The following is a 24,138-nucleotide window of genomic DNA, read 5'->3' as shown; positions in this document are numbered from 1 at the left end:
AACAGAATTACTATTTAATTCAACCAGACTATTTTTCTCAGAGTGCTAAAATATTCAGAAAATTGTAATATATAGGATGTATCTGAAATAACGCCCACTAATCATATAGTGTCATTCTTAATAAAAAACCAAGTCGAAAAGTCCTACCATTTTGCAATTTTTGCAAAATTTTTTTTTAGTTGCCCAATAAGCAAAATGTTCTTTAAGAAACATTTTCAAAATATTTCACAAAGAACACTGAAAGATGTCTTAAAATTGTTGTCTATACATCGATTTTATCTTTATCCGTTTATTCAGCAATCTTTAGAAATTAATATCTCGTTAACTATTGCAAAAATTACAAAATAGTGTAGAAGACTTTTCGACTTAGTTTTTTATAAGGAATAGTACTGTATGATTAATGGGCGTTATTTCAGATACACCCTGTATATGCATTGAAAGAAGAGCTTGGCTGCTGCAGCAAATTAGATGGTAAAATAGCATTTTTAATTGGCTGCAGCAGTCAATTTTTGGTTGCGTTTTTTTTTGTTTGAAGATTTCGATAGGCTATAAACAACCAAAAATTGGCTGCTGCAACCAATTAAAAATGCTGTGCCATATTCAGCCAACTTTTTCTTTCAGTGTCGGGGATAACTTTCAAACAGACAACACAGACCTGGCAACACTGGCTAGTAGTTTCTTTCTGTCGTCAAGAGATGCAAACGCGAACGCAACCTCCAATCGCCAGTGTGATGCGGGCATAAATGCGGGTTTAATGCCGATGAGCGAATGATATCTACGTCGTGCACCTGCAACTTTCGCGACGGGCACAATGAAAACGTGACGCTCCATCACGCGCGTTAAAAGAATTACCTATCGTGCAAAAGCGAAAGTTTCGCGATTAAACGGAGCTCCGCCTTAGAGAGACGAAACGAAGTTCTCCCCTCCAGAAAATAACGAAAGCCAGAGCGTCAAGGTTTTATGCAACGCGATTCGCTTCTGCAATTCGCGAGATTTAATGGCGAAAGATGGCGAAAGATCGCTGCACACTTAAGAAAGAGAGAGTCTGGTAATAACTACCAAATATTGAGTAAAAATAAAATCAGAAATTGGAAGGACTACGAGCCAGAGATACAAACACAAAGAGAATATATGAGCCGTTTATTTTGAAAGTGGCCTAAGTCCATTTGTCAATTTTTTGTTGTTGACTGTAATAGCGTGTTCAACTTGAAGTTAGCTGCCATAAACATTTTTTTTTTTTAATGGACTTAGGTCACTTTCAAAATAAACGGCTCATATTATAAAATTATAAAAATGAAATTGCAGCAAGTATCGAGTAAAATAATTCCAATCAAACATTCGGTTAATATAAACAAAAATAATTTTACTTTTATATATAAATAAACTCAATAAATATTATCAAACACAATAATTGTAGCCAACCAATGTAATAATAACAAAATATTTAGAAAAAGTAAAATTATTTTTTGGTTACATTAAAATCGAATATTTGATTGGAATTATTTCACGTGCGAGAAATCACTGTTTGACAGCTCGGTCTCTCTTGGATCGAAAGAGTCGAGCAGGAAAAAATTAATTGCGCCGCAGAGAATATTATATTTATTGCACCGTCGGCGATATATTTACTTTGACTTCCAGCGAGAGAAAATCTCATCTGCGTCGTAAAAGTTATTACTGGCACAAGTCATTTTTGTTACGAGACACCTTTTAATTATAGACATAATTAAGCAAAAGAAACCGGACGAAAGAAACGACCATGTTCATCGTGGAAAGTAAGAATCTAACGGTCGTAAAATTAGTAAAAATGAAGTATCCGAGGGAACGATCTACTACGTAAATTACGGAGCTCGTAAATCCTCCTTCGCTTGAATCCGCGTCTCGTTTACATGACTCGCGATGAACTCGATGTCATCCCTAACAGAAATAGAAATGAGTGAACGAATACGCCTCCGGCGTGTACACGCCGCCGTTTCTTTATACGTTTTCCATTGCTAATTAGTAAGCCATGACGCATTCTGTCAAGTTCCTCGCGTCTCCGTGTAACGGTAAATCCGGCATCATCGACCGCGAAACGTGGAAACAACGACATCGATTATTTTGCACCTCCGTGTATTCTCTTCACTGAAAACAGTCTGGTAATACCAAGCGTTGAGTGAAATAATTTCAATCAAACATACACACACGTTCGGTTAGTATAATGAAAAATAATTTTACTTTTCTAAATATTTAATAGATATTACAAAAATAGTAATATAACACACCAACCGTTTGGTAATTACTGAATATTTCAAAAAGTAAAATTATTTTTAGTTATATTAATCGAACGTTCGATTGAAATTATTTCATTCAATATTTGATAGTTATTACCAGACTCTTTTTAGAGCGTATAAAATTTGTATATCATTCAGCTACTTTTTTCCCAAATCTAACCATCACTGAAAAAAATTTGGTAACTGAGTGTTTACTGTAAAATCTTGTAAAAAAATTCCCAAAAAGTTCTTGGATTTTATTCAGCCATTTTTGTTGAAAATTCCAGATAAGATTAGACTTTTTTTAACGCTACTTTAAACTGAAGAACTAAAATTGGAGTGCAAGCAACGCAAATAAAGTATATATTGAAAATTGATAAAAGATAAGGATTAATTACAATAGATATACTTTTGACTGCAGTATTTATCATTTTCTACAATTGAAGCCGCGAAATTTATAAAATAATATAGGGAAGACGTGCATACTAAAATGTAATATCGGAACTACTCTACTTTGCTGAATCTTCTACTATTCTTTCTATTGTAATTTTTTTATAAAAACTGGCAACGAAAATGTATGTGAAAACACGAGGATGTGTATGTCATACTTATTGCTAACTGATTGTCAACATTTTGGATTATCAAGAAAAAAGTTATCCAAAAAAAAGTTTTCAAAAAAAGACACAATTGAAAATAAAAAGTAAAATTCCCACAACTTTCCTGAGTGATGAAATTCTATCTCTGATTTTTAAAGAAAGAAATTCCCCGAAAATTTCAGATCTTCCAGGTTTTTCTAGTAAATAATCTAGATTATAATTACTTTAGTTAATTAATTTCAATCAAACATTTGGTTAATAATAATTAATTAATTAATTAATTAATTACGTTCGGTTAATATAACCAAAACTAATTAAACGCTAACTTTACTTTCCTAAATATTACCTTACTTTCTAATTATTGCCAAGCGGTTGATTACTATTATGATATTTGATAATATTTACTAGGTAAATGCTGCAGCAAAATGCGTGCACCAAACAAAATACATTTTATAGCTGTTACCAGACTTTTTTCCAGTATGCAGTTTCCCTTCGAGCGTGGGCAGTGTTTCTCCTCGGCATTTCCGAAAAGCAGTAACTCCACCGCCGTGGAACATTTGCGGCCAGGATTTACAAGAATAGCGCTGCTAGATCACGAAGCGATATGTATCTACATCTCGGAAACGCAATTTCCGACCCCGCGGCAAAATATACTTTACATACTGCCACTCGCGCCGCGGTCCTTTTTTCAAATCTCTGACCTACCTATATAAAAGTTTCACGATAGCCGTTCATTGAAACATATATCTCTTTCTCTTTCCGCCATATCTTTCTCTCTCATTCTCTCGGATATGCGGTTTCCATTGGCGGATGATATCGCGATATGATAACGAGTCCGCTTACGCGAGAGATTCGAAACGTCCATCCGCCGGAAACATCGAGATCGATGGGATCCGGTTTTAGCGACGGTGAGAACGGACGATACACCGTTTCACATTCGTGTTGGTGGTGCGCGTACGACGTTATTTTCCATCGAAACTCGATCGCGGATAATCACGATGGTGTCCCGTGATTCTACCGCACGGGATCATTAATTCACAATGTCGAGTCAGCCTGTTAATTCAACCAAAATCATCATTTTACCGTAAAGAAGAATTATCGGATTACAAATTTCCACGTATACGTTTCTATTTATTGACCAAAAATACAAAGCTTCTCCACAAATTAACGTAAACTTTCCATATACTCTAAAAAAATATGAGTATAAATTTAACACCATGTGGATTTAAAACACTATACGGTGTCTATATATAATTCTCATTGTATTAGTGTTAACCCTTACCGTACTGATATGGGTAACTAGTGACCGAGCGATTCCTGTTCGTGCAAGTTTCTTTGAGTCTTTCGGTAATTATAAATTAATACTACACTGAAAAAAAATATAGTCAATTTTAAAAAATTAGTTGAATACTGCCAACTAAATATTTATTAAATATAAAGATATATTTATCTGATACAAGAAATGTTAATTTGATTTAACAATCATTTTTTTTTACTGAACAAATATTTATTTACTGTAAGTAAATGTTTAATTGGCAGTATTGAACTAAATATTTATTAAAATTTACTATATTTTTTTTTCAGTGTACATTTTATTATTTTCCAAAATAAAGAGTCAATATTTATTCTAGAAAGTTGAAAGTATGTTGGTGAATTTTTAGAGATTTTTTAAATTATTTTGAAGAGGTGAAAAAACGAAGAGATTTGAAGTGACCCTTGATGGTATGGATGAGGCATCAAATTGTAGATGGTAACGTAAGGGTTAATATTAATCCTTGTAGATTGAATTTAGAGCCCTTGGTCTTTATATCAATACCAAAGTGTGGATTTAAAACCATAATGTTTAATCCACCATGTTTATATCCACACCAACATAATGAGAATTATATAGACACCGTATAGTCAACCTCATCCATATTTTTTAGAGTGCATCTAACAAAAGATAAATTAAAATACAGTTTTATTGAAAAATAACACAATTTTAATATTCTATTAGTTTTCCTTTAAATTTGATGACCACAAATTTCCAAAAAAATTCAATAAATTAAAGATGCTTATAGTCAAGACTCTATTATATTACATTTTGAATACATTTACACTGAGAGAAAAGTTTGGTATTAGTGACCATAATTGATAAAATATATGGTTAGGAATTTCATTTTGTAGTTATCGTTGTTATAATGTTAGTAATGATAACCAGTTCTCTTAAACGTGAAAAAATTGTACTATCAATTATTATAATTTTAAATATTAATATAGTAAAATATCAAACTATAACTGGTAAATAAAGTAAACATTTTTATTCAGTAAATCGCAATTATAACTATTTTTTTAAATTTATTTTTATCATTTATATGATAATAATAACTAAAAAATATCTTTAAAAAAAAAGGTTCTCAAGCAGTGTGTACGACTATTATTAATAGCACAATTAACTATATTTGGATGATAAAAACAACTATAAATACAAAGTGTAAAAAAATGACTATAAATCTCACAGTTAAACTATGGTAATAGCAACCATCTTTTTTCTCTCAGTGTACCTTCTACATTTTAAAACGAAGAAATTCGAAACGATGATAAATTACAAACGAGGAAAAACAACTCAACGACACATTAAAATTCCGACGATTTAAAGTCCAACAATCCTATCATTCGAATTGAGTTTTAATTTCGCGGAAGATCGCGTGTCGCTTTTAGCCGCGCTTTTCGCATTTTCGCAGTGTCGAAACGACTAGAAATCCAGCAGTTTGCAGAAAATACTTCATTTTCCCATTTGATGCATCCGTGATCTCTCTTAGGAAGACGAGAGGAAGAACGGGAAAAGCAGGGAACGCGTTGACAGACGTCGTCGGCCGCGAGCTCAACGCACACATCTCTCGTCGGGATTCTCGTCGAAATGTCAAAAGATTCTCTTGCGGCTTTCGCCATTCCACAAACCCCATCCTCCGTAACCCCTCTGTCATCCTGTCCTTCATTTCCTCCTTGTTCCCCGCATTTCCCAATTTTGAACATTCACTCCTCCCTCACCCTCTTGTCACATACAGAGTGTTCTATTTGTCTCAGCGACTGAATTTCGTTGAATTAAAGACGGGGAAAATCGCGATTAAATTACTACTCGATCTGATTGCCGATCAAAAAATTAGTTTATCTCATCAAACGGAGCAAATCTATGCAGTTGGAAAATTTGTGTTAAATCTAACACCCTTCACGTGTCTCAACGGTCCACTCAAATTTTTGTTATTTAACACAAGATAAATATTAGTTACAAAACACAAATATATATTTGAAAACAAATTGTGAAGGTGTCTTTTTTTCAGTAAAATTAAAACAAATAATATATTAACGCATACATTCATATTTTATTTTATTTTTTATTTAGAATTTATTTTTTTAAACTACATTATTTTTATATTATTTGTTCACTCTTAATCGTAAACTGTGTCATTTTATTATTAACTAAGGAATATTAAATATCAATTTAATACAAAATATTCAAATAAAATCACATTATGTTAAATTAACATTTTTATGTTAACTGTGTAACAATTGGAAATTACTTTATTCCAGAAAATTATCTTCCTAAATCGCACTTTCTGTAATCCTTCCCCGTTTCCCGCAAATGCTGAATACGTACTGATTTAATTTTGAACGCGGATAGCAACACGAAGCAAATGTAAGTGGATACAACTGAAAAGTACAGCTCTTCCACATTATTGGCAAACATCTCTCGAAAGTTCCAATCGCTCATCGACACGAAGTTGCGACACGAACACGCTGACCGAGAACGAAACTGCTAAGCCACTGCTCTTCCCCGTCGATTCGGCGAATAGGACTTTGACGCACTTTTCTCCGTAACGAAATCGCGATTACGCTCTCTCAAGCTCGAAGATAAAACAGCCTTCTGCGAAAGCTTCGTTCTTCGAAGGTAACACAAAACTATATTTTTCGTAAACTATTTATACGCCGCGCTCAAGTACACATAAAAGCCTTCAGACATAAAATGCCAAAGTATTACCTAATATAACACACTCGCAATATAATGCAATATAATGATTAAATCAAAAATTTTAGTACGATAAGGACTTCTTTAAGAAATCGGGAGAATAATTTGGAGAATTAGATTTTTGAATTCTATAGTAAAAGTTTATAATACAGAATCAAAATAAATTAAAATAAATTTTTCGCTTGTTTAATCGAACCATAAAATTCCACTTAATGCAATCGTGAGACAGAGTCCTCGAAATCATTATAAAATTCATATGAAATCTCTATGTATAATCCGATAATTACATATGCAATCACGATAAATCATTGTATGATATTAAATAAATTCGTATATTTTACCAAATGATTTCATGTGTAGTGAAAAAAATTACTTGTAATCGGATGAAATTATATGATGTCATGTAATCTGTGGGACAATATTTCAGCTAGTGATTACCCCCTCGATAAAATTGATACATTGACTGAATGAGTCTCCTATTTTAATCCTGATTAATATTCTTCAATTTTCAAAAATGTGTGAATGGAGTCAGCATATATAAAGAATTAGTATAAATTCTCTCCGACATCCCCTATAAAATATAAATTCATAATTAATAATGCGACCTGCAATAAAGCTACTCTTGAGCTTTGTGTCAACGATGCTATAAAATTGCACTGAGAAAAATGATCTAGTTGGATTAAATGATAATTCTGGTGGAAAATGGACGAATCAGAATTTCCTGGTTAAATCTGCTAGAATTCTACACTGAGAATAAAATATAGTAAATTTTAATAAATATTTAGTTCAATACTGCCAACTAAATATTTACTTACAGTAAATATTTGTTTAGTAAAAAAAATGATTGTTAAATCAAATTAACATTTCTTGTATCAAATAAATATATCTTTATATTTAATAAATATTTAGTTGGCATGTATTCAACTAAATATTTATTAAAATTGACTATATTTTTTTTCAGTGTAGTTAAAGTAAAGTAGAATTCTGATTGATATAATTATTCTGATAAAAAAATAAGAATTCTAGTAGATTTTACCAGAAACATTGTATCAACCAGAATTCCGGTGATCTCAACTGAATTCCAATAAATTTAACCAGAAATTTTTTTCGCCGCCTTTTATTTCGCGGCGGGACTCGCTTGAAAATAACGTCAGTTTGAGAGCTGCTGCTCTCGTAAGAGACGCGTCGTGTATGTGCACACGTAACACACACGAATATAAATACACATATTGGAAAAAAGGCGTCTCTGAAAAGTGGGAAACGACTTTCCGCGAAGCGATTACCGGCTTCCGTTATTTCAAAATAGCGTCCTCGACTGATCCTTACTCGACACGCCAGGATCATTATCCCTAATAACGCGAGTGTCATTCGTACATGGAGGAACGGGAGTAACGTTCGCGTTGCACAAGATCATTCCGCGGAAGACTGACGCTTTAACCCTTTCGGCCCTGACGCGGATAAATGGACGCGTCGCGTCGCGTCGCGTCCGCCGCAAATTGCGATCGAAAGCGCGACGGTACGGTTGCGATGGAAACGCGGCGTTCTTACCTCGTAATACGATTTGCGTTGTTCGAGGTAAAGAAGCGTGGAGGCTTTGGAGAACCGTAAGCTGCCACTTTAATTTGTTTTTGTACATATCGTTGAGGCGACTGCATTCATTTACTGCGCCCACGGTGTAACAATATAGGTGTTCCCACTCGATTGTATTTCATTGTGGTCTTCAAAATGAGAAAGTCCAAATATTTTTACGTAGACGCCGTACTGAGCATCATATTTACATTAAAAAACAAAGCTTTCTGTGTGAGGCATATTTATTTACTAGGGAGATATACGAGATGTGATGTTTAGATGACCACCATGTTTAATCTAATAACTACACTGAAAGAAAAGATTGGCTGCTGCGACAAATTAGATGGTAAAATATGGCATAGCATTTTTAATTGGCTGCAACAGCCAATTTTTAGTTGCTGCAACAAATTAGATGGTAAAACATGGCATAGCATTTTTAATTGGTTGCTGCAGCCAATAAAAAATGCTATGCCGTATTTAACTATCTAATTTGCTGCAGCAACTAATCTTTTCTTTCAGTATATATTAAAGAATTACTAAGCGCTTATTGAACGATACACTAATTAGGTAAAAAGTGGAAATTTGCCAATAGAAAAATACGATTGTCGGTAGATAAAAGCTGACTCCAGATAAGAGGAATGCGCTACTTTTGAGCCTTGTATCCACGATGCTAGAAAGCTGCACTGAGAAAAATGATCTGATTGGATTAAATGGTAATTCTGGTGGAAAATGGAATCAGAATTTTCTGATTAAATCTGCTAGAATTGTAGTTAAAATAACTGGAATTCTGATTGATATAATTATTCTGATAAAAATTCTAGTAGATTTTACCAGAAATATTGTATCAACCAGAATTCCGGTTATCTCAACTGAATTCTAATAAATTTAACCAGAAAATTTTGATTCATCCATTTTTAATTAGAAATTTTTTTCAGTGTATGTGAGAAAGAAAGTAATCAATCACATTGATCATGTGATCAAACTGTTCAAATGTAATTTGTTAATTCTTTCTTTGTCCAAGATGTTGGACCAATTTCTAGCGCATCGTGGACACAAAATTTTATAAATATAGAGCTCTAGTGATGTTTAGAGATCCTCAAGTAAGAGTACATTGGATACTAAACATTTAATCTGCCATATTTTTCAGGACCTGCTTAAGATAGAATGAGATAGCCACGCATCTTATTCTATTTTATGCATCAATCTTATCTTATGTTAAGCAGTCTTGAAAAATATGGCAGACAATCAGAAGTTATCTAAGAGGCTGCGCACAATCGAAGGAACAAGGAACAAGTAGCAAAGAATAAGAATTTCAACCATGTGGAATACACAGTTTCTGTCAAGTTAAAATTCTTGTCCTGTTCTCCGTTCCCTATTCCATTGATTGTGCGCAGTTCTTTAGATAACTTCTGATTGACCGCCATATTTTTCAGGACTGCTTAACATAAAATAAGATCGATGTGCGAGCCCCTAATCGGTGTCCAATCTTTCAAGCCGATCCTACACAGTCAATAATACTGTCAATATTATTGATCGTACGTGGTTAATGTTGATGGACTGACGTAGAATACTGACAATGATCTGAAGTTTGAGTCTCGAGCATCAATATCGCTTCATTAGGATCCACGTCACATAGATATTGTACGTAAAACTAAAGTGAAATAGAAAATATGTAATATTTAATTAGACTCTGTGATATCAATATAACAATTGAAACTCGTAATACAAGCAAATGAGAGTGAATTATAATACTAAAGTGAAATATATCGTCAATAATACTGATCGTGTAAAGTTGTAAAAATGTCAAAAATATATTGAGACATCCCTGGTAGAAATTTCATGCATTTTTTGAGCAGTTACTAAACAGTTACACCAACTTCTGTCTAGTAACTGAGAAGGAAAAGTACTTAGGATCCCAATCAGGATGTAACGCTTTGTTTGCAGTTACTGCATACAAAATTTGCGTAAAATCTGAATCCATTTACTGCATAGAAACACAACAAATAATGGATATAAATTGATTAATAAACAAGTCAACTGCTCGTGAAATGGACAGAATAAAACTCTCAAGTTCTTGTCCATTTCCTACTCAGTATTGGCACAATTAATGAGAATACAGTAATATTAGATAGTAACTGAATAGGTATCTAGGAAAACTGTATATATTTCTACCAAGGATACTATCAGTAGATATTACTGATTCAATAGATGTTACTGATCAATATTAATGACCGTGTAAAGTCACCTTTACTTGAGAATCTCTCGTGACGTTACGACGACATGTACATCACAGTGCAGTGTTTAACTGCAGAATGTCTCAACTAAAAATCAGTAATTTTATAGAGTGGAAACACCCATATTCTTACATCATGACTGCGCCAAATTTGTTTTATGCAAACGTCGATCAACATCGTTGATAATCAGAGTGGATTACGATTGCAATATTAAAGCGTGGTTTAATTACGCCCGACTGGCGATGACTGTTTAAAAAGATTATTGCACTGCACTTTGATCTGACACGAACGAATATGCACGTCACGCAATTTGTAAATTGCAGAAACACAGCACGTTTAGTTTGCGAGCGTGATTCAATTTGTATTCTTCAAGTAAATATACCGGAAGTTACGCGCTTTTCATAAATTGGGTAAAAGAGGTGGGTGGTAAAAGATAACCAAAGAGAAATAATGACTCCATGTCGTATCGTATTAATGATTAAACCTGTTACTGTTATCCAGTGTGGAATGCATTTTTCATTAGGAAAATTTGAATTTAAAATAGAATTTCGAATTGTTTTAAATAAATCACAATTCCGATCGCTCTCTAGAAAATAAAACAGGTGAACTTTCTAAACTTCATCGCACACAAAAATAATTCCATATACATATAATTCGCCGCCAGTCGCTTCGGTTTCAAACTCCCAAATCTCGACTTCCATTTCTCGACTTCTGAGCTAAATCAAAAATCCATAGACATCAGTGGACCAGCAAACAGAATAGAAAATTATTCTATAGAGGTGAAAATTCAACGGATCGTTCCCTAAAAACCAATATCCGAAGCACGATGAATCATGTATGACCGCGAAAACTCCTTCGCGTCTCGTGTCAATTCGAAAAAAAAAAAAAACGAGCGCCACGCGAAAAAATCGGAGAAATAAAGGAACAGTATAGAGGGCGAGGGGAGGAATGGAACAGAGTTACTTCTGGCGGGCGATTGTTCTGCGGAATTTTATGCGCGCACGTACAGCTCGCCAGCACCGGCACCGGTCGGCGAACGAGCGAAATCCATATCGCATAAAAGCATCTATTTGTACCCTTTTGTTCCGTAGCGGCGTTCGCGCGCAATTAACGAGCTTACGCGAAAGCCGCCTCACGTGTTTCGCGACCATAATTCAACCCTTTCGAATCCATTTCTCCTTCCACCCCTACCTCTGCCCAATGAAAACTAGAAATGGGATATACTAGAATTAGGAGATATTTATGGACCCCTCTGATCCCCAAGCACAAAGATTTGGGATTATCTTCGTGGGTCGCATTTTTTGAAAGACCTACCTATATTCCTATATGTTGGGTACCACTCTCTATAGGGTAAACTCGGGTGTGATGGCCATAGTTTTTTAAAATGCAAAAAACATACATTTATTCTTGTTACTTTTTAACAATATTTGGTATATTTATACTTTCACTGAAGCTTAAAGTAACAAATACTATCGAAATTAAAGAGAGAATACTTAACAGAACTTTAATTTTATCAAAATATTACAAAGTATGCATTGGCCATCTTATCTGATTTTTAAGGAAAAGATGGCCATGATATTAAGAAAGATAGCCATAGTATTTATAAATAAATAGTGAAAATAAAAGTATTAATTGTAGGTCACATTGCAATTTACGTACCTTTATTGTGTATGTAATGCTGATTATGGCAGCTTAACTGTAATTTATTAGACATTATAACAGTTTTTAGCAGACACGAGCAAAACTTTGCAGATAGTCGAAAGAAAAAATATTAGATAATATTTATAATATTGTTATTTTGAACACAGTGTACTCATATGAACTATTGTAAATGTTGATTATCTTTAAGAATGACTATAAAAATGCACTATTTATCAATTATTGGAGAAATTATAGCCTATAGCCATCTTTTCCGTATGGCCATAATACCCTAGTTTACCCTACTTATATTTTGTATATTTCTACATATATTGGGTTGGAACAAAAGTTTGTAGCGCTACTTCAAAATTCAAGCAATTGTAGTTTCGTTAAAAATAAATAGAATTTAAATTTGTAAAGAGAGAATTTTAAAGATTAAAATCTTTACTTTTGTGAAAGATGTCTTCTGAATTTTTATGAGTTTGATAATTTTTGTATATAGAAAATCCTATGAAATGGAAAATTTTCTTCTTATTTTGTGGGCTTATCATGTGCCTAAAAAAATTTGTGAAAATTTTTTATTTTTTAACGTGAAAGCTTCAAATTTTCCCTACAAAACTTTTTTTTAATTTCCTAAAACTTTTTGTTAGTGATCAGTTATCGCGGATTAAATAAAAGTAGTTTGATTTTGCTCATAACTCAATCAAAAATCAATGACTGCGTTCCGCAGAAAAAGCAGCTTTACAACTGTTCTAAAATTCTTCAATAGATTGGTTCTTACCGTTGGTTTTTTGTGAATCCAAATATATAAACCAATCATATTGAAGAATTTTATAACAGTAGCAAATGCTTTCTCTGCTGGACGCAACCACTGTATACCGAAATTTAAAAAACATTCTTAAAATTGAAACTTTGGTTTATCAATTGGTATAATTGCCAAATTTTTTTAAAACCGTGTAGACAAATGAGAGACAACTATACACTATTCAAAAAATTTTAAATAACTTTTATCTAAAATAAATATTTATTATGTAGTAATAATTTTATAATAATATTATATATAATATATATTATATACATATATTAATGCTAACGTTATATAATAATATTACCAAGCATTATTAAATTAAATATTAATTCAATATTGTTTGATAATTGAATACATTAAAATTTTAACATGTAAAGTTTTTAAATTTTTTTTCAAATTCAAGGTAAAATTAACTGATGTAATTAATTGAAAAACACATTTCTACTTAACTCTTAAAAATAATGTTTCATTTACTTGATTTTTTTCACAATTTATTTCTAGATATTCCATTTTTGTTTCCAAAATAGATGAAATAATGGATGAATAATGAATGAATTTTGCCTTTCGAAATATGATCGCGATAATAAATCATATTTACTTTCACGCTTAATCATACCACAATTATATTTTTGAAATCAAAATTTCAACTTCCGATCTACTTTCGCGCTGTCATCTTGGCCCTTTCATCGGCCCTCGAGACTTCGTCCGCCATTAAATCACAAGGAAGGCAAAAAGGGGAAAAGAAATCCGCGGTCGACGAAAGAAGTTCGGCGAATCGCGGCTGCATTTTTTTCCGTGAAATTTAATCAAGGCTATCCGTCCGAAGGCGATCGAACCGATCCGAACGCGCCTAAGCATAATTTCGTGCGTGTTCATCGTCGACCTGCAGATGAACACGGCCGATAAAGATGTATCAGGTGGGACGAGAAAAAGACGAAAGAGCTTAGAGAAGAAGATTGTAATAAAAATTATCACCTCAAAAGAGGAGGTGTCAATAATATTGCTTACCAGCAAAAAATAAACATAATAAGATAGTACATAATACTAAATATTTTTTAATACATAATTAATATAACAAAATAATAATAACAACAACAAATGATATAATTATACTCTCTAATATAAAATTTTAAGACTTTGCTGATATTTAAAAATATATATTTGAATTATTTCAATAATTTTCTAATATAATTTTAAATAATATAATATCGATCTCTCGAAGATGCTTATACTACAGTTTCCGTTCTACTGAATAAAATTAAGTTCTAAATTATGAGAATTTTTTAATTATTGGAATTATTTAAATATATTTAAATAACACACACAGCAAATTCTTAGAATTTTATGTTCTAAAGTATAATTATATTACTCGTTGTTATTATTATTATTTTATTGTTACATTAATTTATCTATTAAATATTTAATATTATGTATTATTTACTGCTTATAGGGTTGCCACAGTAAATGAATTTTAAAATAATAATAAATTTTAAAATTCCTTGATTTTCCCAGATTTTCCAGATAAAAATGAAAAAAATTTCCAATATAAAATATGTTAATAATTTTAACACATTTAAAATCAAGAGTTATAAGAAAGCTAGTCTATATTATTAAAAACAACGCAAAAAAAGTTAGTAGCATACTAAAATTTTAGGTACAAATTCAAGCCAACAAAAAATAAATTAGTATTGGAAAAAAGAACGCAGTTACGAAAAAAGACGATCATATAGAAATATTGAATAAAATATTAATTTTAATTATTTTATTAGAATCATTTAAAGTATGCGAGTACATAATATTAAAAAATTATAACAATTACCTGGAATAGAAGCAGTTTAAGAAAATTGTAAGTAAATTTCACACAAAATTCCAGACTTTTTTACATTTTCCCCTGACTTTTCCCGAGTTTCCCCGATTTTCCGCAGGTCTGTGGCAACCCTGTGCTTACGAACAGTATCATTGCTGATGCCTCTCCTTTTGAGACGATGGATTTTTATTACATTCGCGTAAATATTTCGCATAAGTTATTACAATACTACGACATGCCTTTTCTTTTCATTACGACATCTTTCACCACATGACTTCTCGCTCCCTTTAATCTAATAACTATTTGATATTCCAAGTAAAATACTCAAAGCCAAGCGGCGCGGCGCAGCGTCTCGTGAATACCTACTCTCTCGATCCCTCTCTGCGGCGTGAATACGCAGAACAAATATACCGTTTGACACCTGGAAGACCGTGCCTCTCTTGGCACAATGGCCTCGTAAAGTCCCACTTTGTCCCCGGGGATAATAAAGTTCCCTGGCGTGTGCGCGCGCGCGCGCGAACACGAAGGATCCTCCAGGAAAGTCCTCGGGTGATATTCCTTTGTTCAGTGCTTTGTGGTTACTCGACGGACGAGGTGGCCAAAGCTTGTCAACCGTTCACCCCGACCCACCGAGATCCCATTCCCCGGGCACCTTCGTGCCGTCGGCACCGGCCCTTCTATCCCTTCGCGGCTTCCCGTTATTCCGCTTTGCGAAACGCTCCTCTCGATTTATCGCGGAATAAACAAGCGTTCCCAACCCCAACGCGATTTACGCCTTGTAATTCGCGTTTAAACCGAGACTGTCGCGACCCACGAGATAGCGCGCTGTAATTCGCAGGAAAATAGAGCCGACAAAGCTCGAGGTGGATCCTTAAATCCAGCGCCACACGTAATCGTGGTCTCCTGTTCTCCAAATTTACGGGGGTTCCTAAATTTCTTTTCGCTCCTGTGTTTAGAGCGCGCATTATTGCCATAAGAAACGGATGAGGCTGCAGAGAAGCGTTTATATGCTGCGATGCAAATTTCGAAAATCATGTGGGACACCATTCCAAATGAAGATAAGCGCAATCGTGTTATCTGATCAACGGACTTTATGTCTTATCGCTACGGTAGAATTCCTATAAGCTTATAATGATAAAATATAGTTTAATAAATATCGCTTAAACCAGATTGTATCACTGACTATCTCAGCAAACAAGTTGGTATTATTTGTCTGGAATGTTATTTTGGTGGAATATTGAATAATATACTGTTTGTTTTATATATTATTATCTAACTATTAATGTCACTTAAAAATTTATATTAAATATTCTTTATTTATTCTTTGCAAGCGTTTTAAAAAACTAAAACGTCACTGAGAAATCAAATACCAATGACGAATCACTCTTTTTAGAGAGATAAACCAATTTTTTTAATTGAATGTTTTATTCTTGTTCTTTATAGAAACAGGAAAGTTTTTTTCTACAATTACACAACCAATATTTTATAAACCGCCTTACTTTTTAAATTAAGAAATTCGGTGAAACAAGATTTAGTTTTCAAACTTTCTGCACGGCCAAAATAAAAATTTCTATTCATTTTTTATATTTTAAAATAATTAATGTAAATTTTTTTCTATATCGTTAAAAAATATATTCTAAAACGCTTTGCATTGTATTATTCAGAATGTAAAGTTTTCTAAGACAAAAATGAACTTTTTTTTAAGATATTACATTTTGCAAAATAAAATTAATTATATCGCTTCCTTACTTCAAAAATAACACAACTCAAAAAAGATAATTCTAGTACCATGAATGAGTCAAGTAAATATTTGAAAATTATATATATATATATATAACTAACTTAATTTCATAAAAAGTCCATAACTTAAAACAGTTTTAAAAAATCATTAACATCTTCACAAATGACAGTTTTTTAAGACTTATGAATCAAAAGTGATATTTAATTATGTTAAGAATATATTCCTTTTATACCGATATTATTTGTTTAGTCGTTACCTTTTTGTCAAGTTGGAAAATAGTTTTTTCCCTTCTCTGAGAAATTAATTTTTTGAGCTGGACACACTTTTAAAGTAAGAGAGCGCTATATTTCTATTTTTTAATTACATTACAAGTTATGGGTATTTATTTTTAAGTTTGAAATCTCATCGTGTCCCGCATTTAAATAAAGTTGATCTTCAATTCCTAACTGATATTATTGCTCTGAAACTCTTTTGTACATTTTCGTAAAACCTTTTATCTCCTTCCATCTGTTTTAAAACGACGAGAACAAATATTTCTCCCCCGTAAAAAAAATATACGAGATAAATTACAAATTTTTCGAAGGAAAACTTGATTCTCTGTTTCCCCCCCACCTCGGCGTTATTCCGCAATATATATCTCGTGACGGAATACGCGTCTTATTTTCACGTTAGACGAGCTCTTAATGTAAAAACACAGCGAAAAGGGATTCTGGCGACGCGAGCGCGAAATAAAGATTTCGCGCGAAGGAACGAACGAAACGTTGGAATGCGGATCCGTGAAACTTTCCGCGAGGAAGAAAGAAAGAGGAAGACAGAGAGAAAAAGAGAGAGGGGGGGGAGAGAGAGAGAGAAGTTTCCGCATTTCTGTCTGAGCTCGCGGAGATTTACAAGTCACGTACCGGGCGTCGTAAGCTTATAAATCTTTAATGCGCCGTCTTTCAGCGCGCGCGCCTCCGGGAAATATTGCGCGAGCGATGAGAAAAATGTGGGTCAGACGCGAAGAATGGCGCTGGTAGGATCCTCGATATAAGTAGTCGCGGGCACAAAGATCCGACTGTAACGGAAACGTCTTAAGGGCGGTGAAAAGGGTGACATTGAGGTTTTCGAAAGAGAAAAAAAAAGTCGGACAATCGACGGTTAGAGGAATTCCGAATTGATTCCGAATCTCGATATGTCAAAGCGCGTAATTAGTAGAATAGAAACGTCGAAAAATAGCTGAAGTCTGAAATGCACCACTAATATGAAATCCGATAGTTAAATCGAGCGTTTCGTAAAAAAAAATTCCCGCTTTATAATAGATCGATAGCTTTTAATCAACTAAAACAACTGACAGTATTATCTAGATGAAATTATCTAGATAATCTAAATAAAATGGCTACATCATCTTAATTTAGAATATATATTATCGTCATCTGTATCTTAGATAAAAAATATTTTTTCAAATTATCTAGATAATTATCTTTTTTTTTCAAATTATCTAAGATGAATTACTAATTATCTAGATAATTTCAAAAAAATATTTTTTATCTAAAATACAAATGAAGATAATATATATTCTAGTAAAGATTGCCATTTCATCTAGATTATCTAAATAATTTCATCTAAATATCAGCAAACACTAACAACTCAATTTCTTTTCACCAATTAACTTCCTAATTTATTTTAACTGTATTTTTTAACTCCAGACTCGACTGGAGGTATCGAGATAAAAAATAAAAAGATCGTCCACAAGAGAGAAGAAAGTGCTCGCTGCTCAAAGAGTCATAGATTTTCTGGGACTCATTTTAGAACCGGGTCTATACAACGTCTCGGTAGCGTGAAAGGGTTATCGATACGTGTCGCTCGCGACGATAACAGAAGATCTGTTAGCAGGTGCTTCAGGTATGAGGCAAGGTATGAATGCCTGGCGCTAAAAGGAAAATGTCATTCGCATAATGCGAACGCTCTCCGTGCGGCAGCTTTTGTGCCGAAAGCAGTCCTCGATTCGTTTTCATTCGCATTTATCACCCATCGGATCGTGTGCGAATAAAGGGGAGGCAAAATGCTCTTGGGAAGGTGGAGAACGAGCAGAAGCATTCCCTTCGCGAAAGAAACGCGAGGAAGGATATTACGCAGTGTGGCAGGGATTCTCAAACCGCGCAGAAACGTATTCTTCTCTTCGCGTTTTCAAATTGTTAAGCATGATTCTCAAATAAAAATCGAAAATATTAAAACACAATGGAGGAATATAACGCTGGGGTTGCCTTAGAAAGCCTTAAAAAAATTGAATAAAAGATAATCTGCGGGAATAGGACATCAACCATATTATTCTCTATTCAATATTTTATCCGAGAATTAATATATTATTAAATCAAGTAAGAATAATCAAATACAGTCGAGACTTAAACTTTACGCTAAGATCTTAATGCTTAATACCTAATATTTCTAATAAATTTTTAAATACATTCTCCAGTTCTTCAAACTGAATGCCGAATACCACAGGTCTTTAAAAACGCAGTCCTAAACTAAATTAAAATAGTAATATCACAAAATAAATCGTTGAAATTTATTGTGAAAAATATATTATTTTAAATATATGCATATAGCTTTTTTTTCTTATTAATTATAAATTATTCAAAAAAGAATCAAGATTCAACTCAGTTTCTAAATTATATATATTAAGCAATATGTATAGTTCTTAAATAAACTGAAAATATTAAAGAATAAATGATATAAAACTGGAGCTAGATTAAAGAATAAAAAAAGTTGAATAAAAGATAATCACAGGCATAAAATTTTATGTCTACTTATAATCTGCTATTCGAGAATTAATATTATTATTTTAAATAAAACGTTCTTATTAACAAATTATTCAGCAGAGATTTAATTTCTGAACTACTCGGTAATATATATATAATCGTTAGATAAATTGACAGAATTAAAAAATAAATAAGGAATATAAAATTGGAGTTTGATGAGAGAGTCGCTAAAAAAAATATAAAAAAAGGTAATCAGAGACTTATAAACATATTATTATATTCAAGTTTCTATCCGAGAGCTAATTATCTATTATTACTTTAAGCTTTTTTCTTTCTTATTAATAAATTATATACATGTATCAACGTCTTTCGCTTTTTACAATCATCAGAGAAAAGAAGGCAGTTGTATATATAGAATACCAGTAGATATTCATGCGACATAACTACTTTCGGTACAAGTTTGCTAGATGCAGAGTGTTACCAATTATGCTATAGGTGAAAGTTCTTGGGTAGAACGAACGCAATTTACAAAAAACTGAAAAGTAAAAAAGAACGCGATTATGGAATAGAAGAAGGGATATGGAATACTACTACTAATATATATGTAGTATAACTTTTTACACGTCGGATACATGCACGCACACATTATTTTCGTTAACAAAAGAGGGAAAACTTTCACTTTTTCGCGATCATTTAAGAGCCGTTTTGTTTCTGCATACATTTTCTTATATGTATATTTTTCTTCGTGGAAATCGAAAGTTATTATTATGTTTATAAGAAAAATTGATTCGTTGATGCAAGGAATAAAATTCTTATTCCTTGTACGTTGTTTTGAAATATGTTTAACAAACTTTTTAATTGTTAAACTTTTTAATATTCAAGAAGAAAAAATTGTATATACGTTGAAATAAAGTCAAAAATCCATAATCATGTTGTTACAAAATCGTTATTAATTATACTTCAATCATTTAAAAACTAATTCAGAGAGAGTTGGATCAACAATTCTGAATTAGTTTTTAAATAATTAAAATATAACTGACAGCGATTTCGTAACAACGTGATTGTGGATTTTAGACTTTATTTCAATGTACATACAATTTTTTCTCGAGTATAGACAATTAAAAAATTTGTAACATATTCCAAATGTCTCAAACGTCCACTCAACTTTGTGTTAACACAAAATATGTTAGAAAGTAATACAAATATTAAGTAAAAAAATTAACTTAGAAAAATTAAATAAGAAAGTAATATGACACAATTTATAAGCAAATTGTGGAAACACATTATAACATTTTTTGATAAAATTAACATTTATGATATTTAAATGGCAAGTATTTTATTAATTTATCTCAGAATTTATGTTTTAAAACGCATTACATTTATATTATTTATCCATTTATTCATAAATTTTGTTAATTGACTCTAAGAAATGTTAATTTAACACAAAATATTTAAATAACGTAATCACATTATATTAAATTAGCACTCAAATATGTTAAAAATTCAATACAGAATTTTAACAAAGACTTGAATGAACACAAATACAAAATATTTTTACTGTGCAGCATCATTGTTGATCATTTTTGGTTTCCGAAGAATGAAGAAAAAAACCATACGAAAATGTAGAAATAAAACAATTTCTAACAAAACGAACGGTCGCGAAAAAAAGTTGTATTCTCCTTCAATTCGATTATATTATTTCAAAGTGCACACACTCAAGGTCCCAAGCTATACAATAAAGTTGTAAAATCTATACCAATATAAGTACTTCTCAAAACGAGGTAAACAGTAAAACCTGTAAAACTGTCTGCAGCTGTGTAATCTAATCCACAAAATTAAAATGCAGCTTTTATGATAACACGATACACATCAATTAGTGGACATCACGTTATAACATCTAAGCAGCTATATATAAGTAATTTTGACGATTGCTTTCAGAATACAACGCAAGCTATACAAGAGATATCGTGATATATTTCACAATTCCCCACCTATTCTATAACCGCCTTCTTTCCTCTATATATTTTACGTACTTCAATTTCCGTTACTGTTCTTTTATTACTTTCAGAGTGCTCTAGTTTTTGTCACAATGCAATTCTTAAACCCATTCTACAATTGCGTAAACGTAGTTGTAAGGGGTTGTAGTTATAAGAATTGACCAACCATAATCGAATATTTTCCTCATATCCGACTGTAATTGATCAAAGAATATTCGACTGTAATTGGTCAATTCTTATAATATGCTTCCTACAATAAATCATTACCTAAGCTTAAGTCGTAAGAAATTGACCAATCATAGTCGATTATGTTTCTCACATTCGATTGTGATTGGTCAATTTCTTACAACTTAAGACTTAAAACTTAGGTTTATTGTAGAATGCACTTAGGCTCGATTGCGCCAACGTTACTTTGAATGAGGCTTAAAACTCTCTTCATCTCTGCCTCTCTCTTTCTCGACTTTGAAAAAGAGAGAAAGAGAATTTTAAAATAAAAATAACGTTGATGCGATTGAGCCTTAATAAAAATAAAAAATTGATTTTTGTGTGACTGTTAGGGTAACTGTACCAATTACTGTGCCTGTCCCTATTAGGGTGCTTTTGTATTTCAATAAGTCATAAAGAAAACTAGCACGAATAAATAAGAAAAAATATTTTTTTTTGTTAAGTTAAATTGTTAATGCATGCGATACCGAAGATAATATTTTATTTTTTGAGTATTAAAGTATTTTAAATATTTCTCATAAGATATGAAGAATTTATGTGAATCCAATAATACGTACTGCAAGATTTTAAGCTTGTCCCTATTAATGTGTTCTGTATTGGAGTTGAAAACGTTGTGTTATAAGTGTACATTGAAATAAATATAATTGAAATAATGATTTATGTAATATTAACCTAAACAATTAGCTTAAATTTATTACCTGTTTCAGTAACTATACGTTAAAATGAATCAAATGTAGATAGGCACACAAATTGGGGGCACATTAATAGGGCCATCGTCGCTTGGAGGACTCACTATAATAGGGACATAAACATGTTTTTTATTTTTGTCAAAAACATTATAAAGAGTATTAACATTTTTTAAATTCAAGAAATATTAGAAGAAAAAGAAATGGTTGAAAAACCGATATTGATCGTAAGCAGATAAAATTAAAGCTACAATATTTAATAATTAATTCAGTAATAAGCAAGTTGGCTAAAGCCATGTATACACCTAGCGAACGAACACCGAACGCGAATGTTCGAATATTAGTGTTTATATTTGTGAGCAGTTTATTCTTTTTCTCGATTGTACGGAATACTGGTATTCGACCAGATTCGATGTTCGTTCCATGTAGCAATTAAACTTGTGCGACCTTTATGTAACAAACAACAATACAAATTTTTACGTTTGCTGTTCGTTCGGTGTTCGTTCGCTAGGTGAATACACGGCTTTAAAGGCATATTAATAGGAACAGTTACCCTAGTATTCCTAGCTAAATAAGTTTTGTTTCGCGACGTGAAAAGACGAAGTGGGACTCACCATTCGATGCTCCTGTATCCCCTGAGGCAGCAGTGAAGAGCCTTGAACGCACCCACGTTCGCGTACTCCATGGTAACGACCTCCTTCGTGAAGCTCAGGCCGCCCGGCAAATTGTCGTACTTGTGTATCGAGCAGTAATCCTTAATCTCATTGCCGAGACTGATGGTCGACAGTATCGCGAGCGCGATAACGGCCTGCAGCTCGCTCGTCGACATTCTCATTTTCGCGTTCGTCATACGTTGCACCACTTTATCTCGATACGTTTAAACGATCCACACTTCCGACACACTCGCGAGTATTCGCCCGATATATCCAAATACCGGGACAACGACGTTCGAGAGTATCGGGGATCCCGCGAGACTCGCCTCTCGCGCGTGAATTCACCCAGTTCGCGATTCACGAACGACACCGCGTCGGATTCACCGCGCACCTCGTTACGTTCTCACAATTTGCGCACCGTCGCGCCATCGAGGCTCGCGACGAGTTCACAACAATGCCAATGTAACGTACCGCGGACGACCCGCAAGTCCGCGTCATGCGTTTCCCCCCGCGTCTACCGAGAGACACAACACTCTACTCGCGAATCCCGCGAACGTCGCGTCGCGTCGCGAACTGCCTGAACTCCGCCGCGCAATCGCGCGAAGTTGGCGGCGAGCCGAATTCGAATTCACGCCGCGCGTCACGCCAACGGATTCTATCGCGCCTCACGCGACGAGATTCGGAATTCGCGGAAGCCCGAGCGCCGTATCACCGCGGCAGTAAACAATATCTCCCTCTCTCTCTCTCTCTCTCCCTCCTCTCTTTCTTTCTTCCCCGTATCACTCGCGGAATTCGAACCCGACCGAAGACAAGCGTACGTCCGCCGTTGTGTTTGCCGTCAAACACGGAGCGTTTTGCGGAGCGCGTTTACCTGGGAACGTCAAACACTCGAAACGTCAGCGAGAGCTTCCTTCCTTTCTTTCTCTCATTCGCGGTCGTCCGAGTACAGTCCGCCGCTATCTTCTCCCCGTCTCGAGAGGCACGGCTAATATTTGCGCGTGGCGGCTTACAACTTACAACGGCTTTGTCCGAGCGCCGCGATGTGTATTACAGCCCTCGTTCGTTTTCAAGATTCCGGGATATCTCGCGTGCGCGCGCGCGCACGCGTGCTCGAACGTACGCGGAACGCGACGCGACGTGAAGACAGCGGCGGAACTTCCACACCGGACCGAACAATGCTCGCGCCGCGAA

General features: G+C 33.6%; 1 protein-coding gene across 1 annotated transcript in view; it reads right to left on the bottom strand.

The window, feature by feature from the left end:
• LOC108764655 (interleukin-1 receptor accessory protein-like 1) overlaps window positions 1–24,132 on the bottom strand; it is a 275,654-nt gene extending 251,522 nt beyond the window's left edge. Inside the window, exon 1 of the mRNA XM_018512995.1 lies at window positions 22,909–24,132. Coding sequence (XP_018368497.1) covers window positions 22,909–23,144 — 236 coding nt within the window. The 5' untranslated portion in view covers window positions 23,145–24,132. The remainder of the gene's footprint in view (window positions 1–22,908) is intronic.
• Window positions 24,133–24,138: the final 6 nt, after the last annotated feature.

The sequence above is a fragment of the Trachymyrmex cornetzi genome, unplaced genomic scaffold (genome assembly GCF_001594075.2).
Source record: "Trachymyrmex cornetzi isolate Tcor2-1 unplaced genomic scaffold, Tcor1.1 scaffold441, whole genome shotgun sequence".
Classification (NCBI taxonomy): Eukaryota; Metazoa; Arthropoda; class Insecta; order Hymenoptera; family Formicidae; genus Trachymyrmex; species Trachymyrmex cornetzi.
Note: the sequence above shows the minus strand (reverse complement) of the source record. Positions and strands in the feature narration are given on the sequence as shown.